The following is a 13573-nucleotide window of genomic DNA, read 5'->3' on the forward strand; positions in this document are numbered from 1 at the left end:
TAGGGAAATTCCCAAGAGAAATTAAAACAGGTATCCACACAAAAACTTATCATAAATGTTCACAGCAGCATTATTTACAATTGCCAAGGTATAGGAGCAACCTAAGTATCCATCAACAGATGAATGGCTAAAGAAGCTGTGGTGCATACACATACCCACACATAATGGAATACTACTTAGCCAGCAAAAGAATGAAATGTTGTCCTTTGAAGCAATGTGAATGGGCTTAGAGGGCATTATGCAAGTGAAATAAGACAGAGAAAGAAAAATACTGTGTAAAATCATATGTAGAATCTAAACAAAAACCCAAAAAAACCCAGCCTTATAGATCAAGAACAAACTAGTAGTTACCAGTGGGGAGAGGAAAGAAGGGAGGGAAGTTTAGGGATGTGGGAGGAGAAAGGGTTATTATGGGATTATGTGAAATCAAGTGTGTGGAACTTTTGAAAATTGTAGCACACTATAGGATTTAAAGAATATTCGACTTTAAAAATTCAGTAATTCTTAAAACCTGTCTAGAAAACACAGGGGTTAGAGAAAGTAATGACAATTATAATACTTAAAAACTGAATACAGGAGTTCCCGTCGTGGCGCAGTGGTTAACGAATCCGACTAGGAACCATGAGGTTGCGGGTTCGGTCCCTGCCCCTGCTCAGTGGGTTAACGATCCGGCGTTGCTGTGAGCTGTGGTGTAGGTTGCAGACGAGGCTCGGATCCCGCATTGCTGTGGCTCTGGCGTAGGCCGGTGGCTACAGCTCCGATTCAACCCCTAGCCTGGGAACCTCCATATGCCGAGGGAGTGGCCCAAGAAATAGCAACAACAACAACAATAACAACAACAAAAGACAAAAAAAAAACCTGAATGCAGAGTTCCCACTGTGGCTCAGCAGGTTAAGGACCTGCTGTTGTTTCTGTGAGGATGCAGCTTCGATCCCTGGCCTCACTCGGTGGGATAAGGATCCAGCATTGTCACAAGCTGCAGCAATCCATCATTCGGATGATTCACGTCCAAATCAGGGTATTAGCGTTTGTCCTCAAACAGCCTCTCTTTCTACCCACTGCCTCTCTGAATGGCACTACAGCCCCCCCACCAGCTGTCCAAGCCAGATGTTTCTCCCTGGCTAGTTTAGCTCCTGTCACTGTGTCACGTATGCCCCTGTCCTGGCCGTATGTAACTGTACTTAGAGTATTCCAACTCAACTCTGAACTCCTGTGAATCCCAGTCCTTTCACTAGTTAGCTTTCTTAGTAAGTCGTGAGGCCTCTCTGCTGCTCAGCTTCCATATCTGTAAAACAGGGTATTGGAGTTGAGGATCCCTAAGATCCTTTCAAGCTCTGAGGTCACACGATTCTAAATGTGTGACGTTTGCAGACTCTACATCTCAATTTTTCATCTCAGTTTGTATTCAGCTTTTTTTTTCTTTTTACAGCTGCACCTGTAGCATGTGGAAGTTCTTGGGCCAGGGGTCAAATTGGAGCTACAGCTGTGGCCTATGCCACAGCCTTGGCAACACCAGATCCAAGCCTCATCTGTGACCTTTGCCGCAGCTTGTGGCATTGCTGGATCCTTATCCCACCGGGCGAGGCCAGGGATCGAAGCTGCATCCTCACAGAAACAACAGCAGGTCCTTAACCTGCTGAGCCACAATGGGACCTCTGCATTCGGTTTTCTCTGAAAACTGCCATTGGAATTTTTTATCAAGATTGTATCTTTGATTCTATTGTAAATGAGATTGCTTTCCTGATTTATCATTCAGATACTTTGTTGTTACTGTATAGAAATGTAACTGATTTCTGTATGTTAATTTTGTATTTTGCAACTTTACTGAATTTATTTATAAATTCTAACAGTTTTTTGGTGGAGTCCTTAGGATTTTCTTCATTTAATATTATGTCATGTGTTCTGCAAACACAGAAACAATTTTACTTCTTCCTTTCCAATTTGGATGACTTTTATTTCTTTTTCTTGCCTGATCTTAGAGAAAAGCCTTTTAACTTTTCACCATTGAGTATATTAGCTGTATTGCCATTTATGGCCTTTATTATGCTGAGAAACAGTCCTTCTATACATAATTTGTAGAGAGGTTTTATCATGAAAAAGCTATTGAACTTTTCCAAATGCATTTTTGCATCTATTGAAGTGATTATAGGATTTTATCCTTCATTCTCATGTTGTAGTGTATCACATTTATTGATTTCCATGTGTTTAACCATCCTTACAGCCCAAGGATGAATCCCACTTGATCATTATTTGTTTGTTTTGTTTTTTCCCTTTTTGGCCACACCCATAGCATATGGAAGTTCCCAGGCCAGGGATCGAATCCGAGCCAGAGCTGCAACCTGCACCACTGCTGCAGCAACACCAGACCCTTAACCCACTGTGCTGGGCCAGGGATCAAACTGGCACCTCCACAGAGACAAGCCACATCATTAATCCACTGTATCACAGTGGGAACTCCTGATCACTGTTGATGATGTTTGAATTTGTTCTTGAATTCAGTTTGGTATTTTGTTGAAGATCAAACAAGTAGGATTGAGTGTGGGGTGGTTTATGTATTTAAGATAGAAGAGTGTGCTAATAAAGGGATGGAAAATGGAAAGCTCAAGCTACAGAAAAGAAAAAATACTGCAGAAGGGCTTTGCAGAGCACAGGGACTGGCTTGACTCAGGACTCAAGGAAAAGAGACAGTGGATGGAGAGCTATAGAATTTTGCATAGGGGCCGGCCAGAGAGTTGAGATGACTTATGCCTGATGGCCTGTGAAGGCCATCTTCCCAGAGTAGGGAAAAGGGGTGGGTGGGGGGACAAGAAAGGAGATGGACTAAGAACTTGAGAAGGATGACGGAAGACTGGCTCCGATGGAATCTTGCGGGGGTTTCATCCAAAGCACCGTTAAGATAATGCTGATTTGCCTGGCAAATAGTTTTCTGACTTCTTGTTAAATACTTGCAGTGGGAAAATAGCGTTATCTTGGCAAGTTATTTATCCCTGGCAATCGAGTCTGTTACCAAAGTTTGCAGCTATGTTCTTAATGGTCCCAAAGACAAATCTTTAAAAAATGATGTGCCTGTTTCTAAATCCCAACAGAAATACGCCTACAAGTCAAGTAAACCCCTGGGTTCGTGGGTGAATGACCTCATCCAGCGACTGAATTTCTTTAATACCTGGGCCAAAATGGCTCACACGGCGATACATCACCGGTATGTCTGAAGGTGGCATCACACTCTTTCCCTCGTTTTTGTTTTGAGCTGAACAGTTTACAGTGTGCTTTCACTGCCTGGCCTCTTTGGGTTCTCACAACGACGTGTGAATTCAGCAAGGGAGGGATTCTTCTTTTCAGTTTAGAAGGAGGAAATGGAGACCTAAGAAGGTGAGAGTTCCCTCCAAGGTCACTCTGCCCTGGGAGACAGAGCTGGAACCAGAACCTAGTACGTTCCTCTTTCTATTCCGTTACACTGTGTCTTGGGACATTAGCATGAAGAAATGTGAAAAGAAATAAAAATGAGGAGGTCCTGTTGTGGTCCAGCGGAAATGAACCCAACTAGCTCCATGAGGACGAAGGTCCAATCTCTGGCCTCGCTCGGTGGGTCAGGGATCCCTCGCTGCAGTGAGCTGTGGTGTAGGTCACAGACACAGCTTGGATCTGGCGTGGCTGTGGCTGTGGTGTAGGCCGGCAGCTGCAGCTCAGAATTGACCCCTAGCCTGGGAACCTCCCTATGCCCTGTATGTGGCCCTAAAAAGCTAAAAGAAAGAAGAAAGGAAGAAAGATGAGTTACATATCATTTTTCAGTGTGTTTAATATGTAATACAAGATAATTTAAAAGGCATGAGAATAGCTCACACTGATGAGTGTCTCACCCAGTGTCAAGCATTTTCCTAAGTGCTTTATTCGTATGAACTCAGTTCTCATAGTTACCGTATGATATGGAGTAGGTGCTGTTATTTTATTTTACTTATTTATTTTGCCTTTTTAGGGCTGCACCCGTGGCATATGGAAGTTTCCAGGCTAGGGGTCGAATCAGAGCTGTAGCTGTAGCTGCTGGCCTACACCATAGCCACAGCTCACGGCAACGCAGGATCCTTTAGCCACTGAGCAAGGCCAGGGATGGAACCTGCATCCTTACAGATACTAGTCGGGTTTGTATAGTTCCCACAGTGGGAACACCATCACCCGCATCTTAGAGATGAGGAAACTGAGGGACAATAACATGGAGTAACTTGCCCGCGGTTTCACTGCTAAAAAGTGGAAGTATTGAGACTCGAACCCAGAAACTCTAGTTCCAAAGCCTGTACCAAACTGTGTTGTACACCACTGAACTGCAAGTGAGTGGTGCCGTTTATCCTCTTGGAGAAGAGGCAGTAACTAAAAAGCGATCCCCAAGATCCCACAAGGCCCAGCCCAGGATTCCTGCTGGAATAACATCCCTTGTTACCAAATGCATTGCCTTCTAGTGCTCTGCGGTCTCAGCGGCCTTAAAGTCACAGCTGGTTTCCACTAAATACAGGACAAGGGTCCAGAGATGGGGAGAGCTTGGGATGAAAAGGAAAGGGGAGAGCTTGGAGGGGCTGGAAGAAAATGCTCAGATCACCTGAAAATGTGCAGGTATTATGCCCTTAACCACGCCCACCTGTGCTCTGCCTCCCACTAGGTATATGAGACTCGTCACCACTTGGAAGCACCCTGCCCCGTCACCCAGCCACCACCCCAGACACCCCACTGGGCAGAAGAATGACTTCTTTGAAGGATTTCCTGCGCGATACTGGCTCCCAGCTTTCTTCTTTCCACAAGGTGAGCATGAGAACCAAGACCAACCCTGCGCTTGGCCCAGGCCTCTGTCCCCAGTCCCTTTCCAAAACTCCCCGCCCTCCCCCTAGGATGAGAGGCCCCCGCGACAGCCCCCGTGCCCGGCAAGTACCAGGGCCTCTTGCGTGCGCTAGAGCAGTCTCGCTCCTCCCTCCCCTACCTCCTCACACCAGAGGAGACCCACATCCTGATCAGACCCCACCTGCACCCTGGCCCTGTCTCACCTCCGAATCTCTGGGCCATTGATTCTATGACGTCAGAGGCCAGCAACACTAGACCCCTCCCCAAGGCCCCTCCCTGCATTCGAAGGGAGGATTCCTGGACATGGGTACCTACCCAGGGGGTCGAGTCTGTTCTTCAGCCATTTCATTCCTTTATTCATTTAACAGGAATTAATGAATAAATGTCTGCTGGGTCCTAGGCCCCACCCGCTTGGCAGAGACATCCGGCAGGAAAGACAGCCAGCCAAGCAGACACGTTGCAGTATTGTGTGGGCAGAGGTGTAGGGGGTTGTAAGGGGCAGCACAAGTCTGCGAGCTGCAAAGAGGCAGGAACTCGGTCTGTTCTTATTCCCTATTGCATTCCTAGCACCTCAGGTGGCCCTCAGCATCGAAAAAACTCATTAATACTTGAAGGAAGAACGAAGATCTTTCTGAATGAATATAATAAATGAATATTTTTGGAGCATAAAACAAGGGGATCTAAACTAAAGGTTGGGGAAGGCCACTAAGGAAATAACTGCTGAGACTTGAGGCTTGCTGCCATTTAAGTGTTATCCAGGCGGGGACAGAATAGGAGTATAACTAACACCTCTGGTGCTTAGTATACGACTTACCCGGTGCCAGGCACAGTTCTGGGACTTTGTATATATTAAGTCATTCAATTCTCATGATAATCTTAGGGCGTTGTTACTATTATTATCACTATTTTTTGTTTTTGTTTTTTTAGGGTTGTACCCACAGCATATGGAGGTTCCAAGGCCAGGGACTGAATCACAGCTGTAGCCACCGGCCTACACCACAGCCATAGCAACACCAGATTCAAGCCGCGTCTGTGACCTACACCACAGCTCGTGGCAATGCTGGATCCTTGACCCACTGAGCAAGGCCAGGAATCGAACCCTCATCCTCATGGATAATAGTTGGGTTCATTACCACTGAGCCATGATGGGAACTCCTATTATTCCTATTTTTAGATGAGAAAACCTTGGCACAGAGAAGTTAAGTAATTTGTCCAAAGTCACACAGCTAATAAGTGACAGAGCCAAGATTTGAACTTAGCCTGTCTGACTTGAAATTCACAGGTTTAACCATTGCACTAAACTGGGAATAGTATTCTTATTAGACAGAATACCATTCAGAGGTGAGAGGAGGAAAAGCACATTAGAAAAACCAAATGTTCATCATGACCAGAGCAGGCCCGCAAAGGGAGGATAGGGTAGGAGGAAGCTGAAGAGATGAGCATGGGCTGCATCCCAGGGGCCCAGTGAGTCTCTCAGGAGGTTGGCTCCCTCCCCCGGCAGTGGGGAGGCCATGGGGGACTGTGCTCCAGCCGGGGCGGGAGACACACACACAACAGGTCTGATGGCTGCACTTGGAAGAAGGGCAGGGGTAGATTGGAGAGTCTGAGTCCCAGTCTCCTGGGATTCTGCTTTGGTGCGGACCTGGAACAGGGCAGTGCTAGTGGCATAGAAAGGAAGTCGTTGACTAGGAGGACAGGAAGCAGAACCAGCTGGACTCCGTGTTTGAGAGGATGGGGGAGGGGGAGGGAGGAGTTAAGCATGACTCCCAGGTTTCTGGCTTGGAAAGATGCTGATGTCATTCCTGAAATAGGGAACTCGGGAGCAGGAGCAACCTGATAAAGGAGAGTCATGACAGGATTGAGATGCTGGGAGAGTATAGACACCGCATCCACTGAGCAGTTCGTTATACAGGCCTGGAGCGCGGGACACATGTCTGGGCTGGACAGAGGCAGTGCGGCCAGCAGTCACGGAGCACGCAGACAAGGCCGCAGGGTGACAGCTGCTGCCATGGGCACAAAGGCCATCAAAAGCCAGGGTTTGTCTCCTGGAGCCTTCAGCCTTCTGAGAGCGGCACAGAGGAGGTCACTTCTGGCTGGGCCAGTAGAGATGGCTCCTTGGGCCTTGAAGAATAGCAGGGAAATTTGAGAAAGAGCATCCCGGGCAGATGGTAGGAGCAAAGACACCAGGTCAGGTGCTCTGTCCAAGTAGGTATTTCGGTAACAGCAGAGGAGAGGAGACCTCCAGATACAGCAGGCTTTTAAGTACCAAATTAAGGAAACTCAGATTCACTCTGTGTGCGCTGGTGTGGCGGCTTCTGGGCAGGGGCATTCCTTGATCCGGAAGTAGAATGGAGTCACTCACCTGGCAATTTGTGCAGAATGGACTAGAGGAGCAGGTGGCAAGAGTTAAGAGCCGTGTTAGGGATCTTGGTATCAAGCTACAGAACGCAGTCCAAACCTTCCTAAGCCAAAGAGAGCAAGTCGTAGGGCATAAAAGTAGAAAGGAAGCCAAGGGGTTCTGGCTTCAGGCATGGCTGGATTCAGGGAGTCAGTGGTCCTCTGTGTCCCTTTCAGCCTGCCTCCTCCTGTCTTAGCTCCATTTCCACTATATCTTGGCCTCATTTTTTTTTTTTCTGCTGCACACAGCCTTTCTCCCTGCAACCAAGGGAAAAAATGACCAAAATGACCACAAGCAGTTTAGTGATTCCAGAATAAAGAGAGCCTCCTTTTCCCCATGTCCATATGTCACTTCTTGAGCAAGGCTCTGACACATTTGGGTCTTGTCCTTGCCCCTGGGACCGATGTTTATCGCCAGGAAGATGAGGGATCAACCCAGATGGGGTCAAAAGTGGGTAAGATCCCAGGCTCTATAGCGCCTCTATATCTCGACTGAATACGGGAGGAGCACTGCCCCTACAAAGCAGCCCGCGTTCCCCAGCAGGCTCAGGAGCTGCCCAGGCTCCTCCGTCACCCAGGCCTGAGTGAGGTGGCTGGATTTCCACTCTCCTCCCACCCACCCAGGCGCACACGCACCGCTTGCATTTCCTGACTCTTCTCCGTCCCTCTCTGCCTTTGAGACATCAGTGTTGCTCATCCCCACGGGAAGCTTTGGGAAGTGCCCAGCCCAGATCCCCGAGACTCACAAGGACCTTGTTGGTATTTGTTTTTCTCCAAAGCCTTTCTCATCTCGGTTCTCCAAGACTATGGAAGGGCCCAAGGAATCTCTACAGACGCCCTCACTTTTACCCACCACGTGATCTCTGAGCCCACTGACCTCAAAGACGACGAGTTCTCCATAATCATCCAGAAGAAACTCAACATAGTCAGAAGAGCCTTTAAGGTACCCGAGTACTTCAGAGGTTGGAAAGAGTAATCTTTCATTCATTCAATCAGTCCATCAGTCATTCCCTCAGCAAACCTTTATGCCTCATGCACCACGAGCCAGGCCCCATGCCGGGCACGAGATGGGCAGCACAAGCATGGCGCAGTCCCTTGTCAAGCTTAGATGCCATCACACACCACCTCCCCCAGAGGTGGAAAGAATTATAAATTAAACGGATTAAAGGAATAAAAGCTTTAAATAAATACAACAAATGAACTTTATAACTACCCCATTACTAATTACATTTATAATTACCCCATTGCCAGCTGGGAATTTGAAGGTGACGTGGGCATTTCACATTGCCACAGTGGTAGAAGTACGTGACAAATTCGAACACGCTGAAATCTGATTCTTTTTTTTTAACTGTCATTCATCTTTTTTCTCTTTTTGAACTTACTGCAGCACAATTGACAAAAATTGCATATATTTAAGGTGTATAACCTGACGGTTTCATATAAATATAAATTGTGAAATGACCACCACAATGAGCTAAATACCATTCATGACCTCACATAGTCACCTTATTTTTTTTATTACTCAAATGAATTTATCACATCTGTAGTTGTATAATGATCATAACAATCTAAATTCACGGGATTTCCATCCCACAGCCCAAGCACATCCCCCCCACCCCCCAAACTGTCTCCTCCAGAGACCATAAGTTTTTCAATGTCTATGAGTCAGCATCTGTTCTGCAAAGAAGTTCATTGTGTCCTTTTTTCAGATTCCACAGGTCAGTGAAAGCATTTGATGTTGGTGTCTCATTGTATGGCTGACTTCACTTAGCATGGTAGTTTCTAGGTCCATCCATGTTGCTAAAAATGCTGGTATTTCGTTCTTTTTAATGGCTGAGTAATATTCCATTGTGTATATGTACCACATCTTCTGGATCCACTCCTCTGTCGATGGACATTTAGGTTGTTTGCATGTCTTGGCTATTGCAAATAGTACTGCAATGAACATCTGAGTACCCGTGTCTTTGCGAGTCCTGGTTTTCTCTGGATAGATGCCCAGGAGTGGGATGGCTGGATCAAATGTTAGTCTTATGTTTAGTTTTCTGAGGAATCTCCATACTGCTTTCCACAGTGGTTGCACCAATTTACAATCCCACCAACAGTGTACTAGGGTTCCTTTTTCTCCACACCCTCTCCAGCCCTTATTGTTTGTAGACTTTTTGATGATGGCCATCCTGGCTGGTGTAAGGTGGTACCTCATCGTGGTTTTGATTTGCATTTCTCTAATGAGTGATGTTGAACGTCTTTTCCATGTGTTTCTTTGGAGAACTGTCTGCTTAGATCTTCTGCCCATTTTTTGATGGGGTTGTTTGTTTTTTTGGTATGGAGCTGCTGAAGTTGTTTATAAATTTTGGAGATGAATCCCTTGTCAGTCGATTCACTTGCAAAGATTTTCTCCCATTCTGTGGGTTGTCTTTTCGCATAGTCACCTTATTTTAACATTTTCAATCCTAACCCCCCTCACCTCTGGCAACCACCTGTATGTCTGTACCCATGAGTCTGTTTCTGTTTTATTATGTTTGTTCATTTGGTTTTTTAAATTCCATATAGGTGAAATCACACAGTATTCGTCTTTACATATATGTGTGAAATCATAGTAATTGTCTTTCTCTGCCTGACTTATTTCATTTAGCATAATACCCTCTAGGTCCATCCATGTTATTGCAAATGGTAGGATTTTATTCTTTTTTATGGCTGATTAACAGTCGGCAAGCCAGCTAGATACTGAACCATCCTTCTTTAATGTCCAGTAGAATTCTCCCGTGAAGCCTTCTGGTCTTGGACTTCTGTTCGTTGGGAGGTTTTGATTTCTGATTCAGTTTCATTACTGGTAATCGGTCTGTTCATATTTTCTGTTTCTTCCTGACTCAGTCTTGGGAGATTGTACATTTCTAGAAATCTATCCCTTTCTTCTAGATTGTCCATTTTACTGGCATGTGATTATTCACAGTACTCTATTATGATACTTGGTATTTCTGTAGTGTCATTTGTTTTGTGTTTTTATTTTTTGGCCACCCCACAACATATGGAGTTCCCAGGCCAGGGGTTAAATCTGAGCTGCAGTTGTGACCTACACTGCAACAGTGGCAACGCCAGATCCTTAACCCACTGTGCCAGGCCAGGGATCAAACCTGCATCCTAGCGCTCCAAAAAGATGCCACCAATCCCATTGCACCACAGTGGGAATTCCTCTGTGGTGTCATTTGTAACTTCTCTTTCATTTCTGATTTTATTTGGGCCCTCTCTCATTGTTTCCTTTTTTTTTTTTTTGGTCTTTTTGTCTCTTTAGGGCCACACCTGCGGCATGTGGAGGTTCCCAGGCTAGGAATCTAATCAGAGCTATTGCCGCCAGCCTACGCCAGAGCCACAGCAATGCCAGATCTGAGCCGCATCTGCAACCTACACCACAGTTCACGGCAACGCCGGATCCTTAACCCACTGAGCAAGGCCAGGGATCCAGCCTGCAACCTCATGGTTCCTAGTTGGATTCATTTCCACTGCACCACAGTGGGAACTCGTTTTTTCTTGGTGAGAATGGCTAAATGTTTATTGATGTTGTGGTATTTTTCAAAGAATTAGCTCTTAGTTTCATTGACCTTTTCTATTGTTTAGTCTCTATTTCATTTATTTCTGCTCTGACATTTATTATTTCTTTCCTATTGCTAACTTTGTGTTTGGGTTTTTTTCTAGATCCTTTAAGTTTAAGGTTAGTCTGTTTGAGATTTTTTCTCATTTTCTGAAGTAGACTTGTATCACTATAAACATCTCTCTTAGAACTGCTTTTGTGATGTCCTATAGATTTTAGTTGTTGTGTTTCCATTTTCATTTGTCTCAAGGTATTTTTTAATTTCCTCTGGTTTCTTCAGTTACCCATTGGTTAATTAGCCTCACATATGGCCTGTTGTTTAGCCTCCACATGTTTGTGTCTTGCAGGGTTTTTTCTTGGTACTTGGTTTCTAGTCTCTCAGTATTATGGTAGGAAAAATGCTTGACATGACTGCAGTCTTCTTAAATTTTCTCAGATTTGTTTTGTGGCCCAGCATGTGGTCTGTCCTGAAGAATGTTCCATGTGCACTTGAAAAGAATGTGTATTCTACTGCTTTTGTATGGGATGGTCTATAAATAGCTATTACATCCATCTGCTCAGATTCCTTGTTTAAGGCTAGTGTTTCCTTATTGGTTTTCCGTCTGGATGAGCTGTCCATTGATGTAGTCGAGTACTAGAGTCCCTACCGTTATTGTTTTACTGTCAATTTCTCCCTTTTAAGTTTGTTACTCTTTGCTCTCTGATTTAGGGGATTCTATACTGGGTACATACATATTTACAGTTGTTATATCTTCTTATTGGAGTGATCCTTTTGTCATTATGTCATGCCCTTCTTTGTCAATTGTTACAGTCTTTATTTTAAATTCTCTTTTGTCTGATATAAGTATTGCTACATCAGCTCTCTTTTCATTTCCATCTGGATGGAATACCTTTTTATATCCTCTCACTTCCAGTCTGTGTCTTTAGATCTGAAGTGAGCTCTTGTAGGCAATATGTACATGGGTCTTGATTTTTATTCTCCAGCTACTCTGTCTTTTGATTGGACCATTTAGTCCATTTACATTTAAAGTAATTATTTTCAGGTGTGTACTTATTGCCACTTTGTTGTTTTGCAGTCTTTTTTTTTTCTTTCCCTCTCTCGGGTTTGACTATTTTAGTGTTATGGTGGATTTCCTTCTGTTTTGGGTTTGTAATTACTATAGTGATATATATAAAGTTGATGATTTCTTAAGTTCACATGCATTCTAACAACCCTGCATTTTTAATCCTCCCCACTACATTTTCCTCTCCATGTCACTTAGTTCTTTTTCTGGGGTTTTGTTCTTTCATTTGGAACATATTCCTCTGTCTGCTCATTTTGCCTTTCTGCATGTTAATTTCTATGTATTTGGCAGGTTGATTATGTTTTTTGTTCTTGGAGAAGTGGCATTAAATAGCAGACATCCTATAGGGCCCAGCTGCACACTCCCATCTGAGCACTAGCTCTCTATGCTTAGGGGTGCACCCTAGGTGGACCACATGGGCCTTTCTGTTGTGGTGGGGCTGACTACTTTGGGGGAGTGCACTACCTCCTCTCTGGCCTTCTCCCTGACCTTCCTCCAGATGCAGCTTCTATCAAAGAAAACATCTCACCTGGGCCCCACTGACACCACCTCTCTTTGATCGTAGGGCATGGACCCCACAAACAATGGAGTTCACATCTTTGGTTTATTCATTGAGGGGGCAAGGTGGAATCATGAAGAAAAAATACTGGAAGACTCGCTGCCTTGTGAGATATGTTGTGATTTTCCTGAAATACACTTCTTGCCAACAAAGGTAACCACTTAAATGTGTATCGTTTAGTCATAAGCCCCTGAGCTTTCCCTCCGTAATACAAACCATTCCTTGTACTCTTCGTTCTTTATTATTTAACTAGGGAAATTGGATGATATGCTTTAGACAGCAAACATGTAAAAGAGCACAAAATATTGCTAAAATCTAACATAGATGCTATAACGAACTTCCCGTCATGGCTCAGTGGTTAACAAACCATGAGCTTGCAGGTTTGATCCCTGCCCTTGCTCAGTGGGTTAAGGATCCGGCCTTGCCACGAGCTGTGGTGTAGGTTGCCAACATGGCTCAGAATCCACCTTGCTGTGGCTGTGGTGTAGGCTAGCAGCTGAGGCTCTGATAACGACCCCTAGGCTGGGAACCTCCATATGCTACAGGTGCAACCCTAAAAAAAGACAAAAAAAATTAAATTATCCAGGCATAACTTCCATATGCAGTAACATAACCACCTAATGTTAAATGTATTCCATTTGTAGCAAATTTCCCAAATCTAAAATAAAATATGAATCATTGGTTTGCTTGAGCTATGCAAGTTGACTGTTGGATTTTTTTGGTTTTTTTTAGATTTCTACTGAAAGTCCAAATGCTCCCGAGCAGACGGAGTCCGAACTCTACACCTTTGAATGCCCAGTCTACCAGACACCTGAAAGGTCAAGGACCTGGACAACTGCTGGCCTAGCCTCAAACTTTTTAACATCTGTGTATTTATCCACAAAGAAACCTCCTAGTCACTGGATCACACTGCAGGTTGCATTGCTGTGTGAGAAGGATGAAAAATAAATTTCCATAACCAACCATGTCATTTCTGACTCTAACCAGAATTTCATCTTTGAAGACATTCACGTGTAGGCCGCATCCTCATGAAAACATCTGTGGGTTCAGCCAGACTGGATGATGCCATCCCTTCCTTCCTCCTGCACATGAAAACCTCAAGCTATGGGAGTTCATGCTCTGACTCAGCAGGTTACAAACCCA

General features: G+C 44.7%; 1 protein-coding gene across 1 annotated transcript in view; it reads left to right on the forward strand.

Annotated features, from left to right (window-relative positions):
* Positions 1 to 13525, forward strand: part of DNAH14 (dynein axonemal heavy chain 14) — a 319091-nt gene extending 305566 nt beyond the window's left edge. The window contains 5 exon segments of the mRNA XM_047754627.1: positions 3087 to 3199; positions 4649 to 4788; positions 8001 to 8164; positions 12437 to 12583; positions 13163 to 13525. Of these exon segments, the coding sequence (XP_047610583.1) occupies positions 3087 to 3199; positions 4649 to 4788; positions 8001 to 8164; positions 12437 to 12583; positions 13163 to 13378 (780 nt within the window). The 3' untranslated portion in view covers positions 13379 to 13525.
* The last annotated feature ends 48 nt before the right edge of the window (positions 13526 to 13573 follow it).

This window comes from Phacochoerus africanus, chromosome 12 (genome assembly GCF_016906955.1).
Source record: "Phacochoerus africanus isolate WHEZ1 chromosome 12, ROS_Pafr_v1, whole genome shotgun sequence".
Taxonomy (NCBI): domain Eukaryota; kingdom Metazoa; phylum Chordata; class Mammalia; order Artiodactyla; family Suidae; genus Phacochoerus; species Phacochoerus africanus.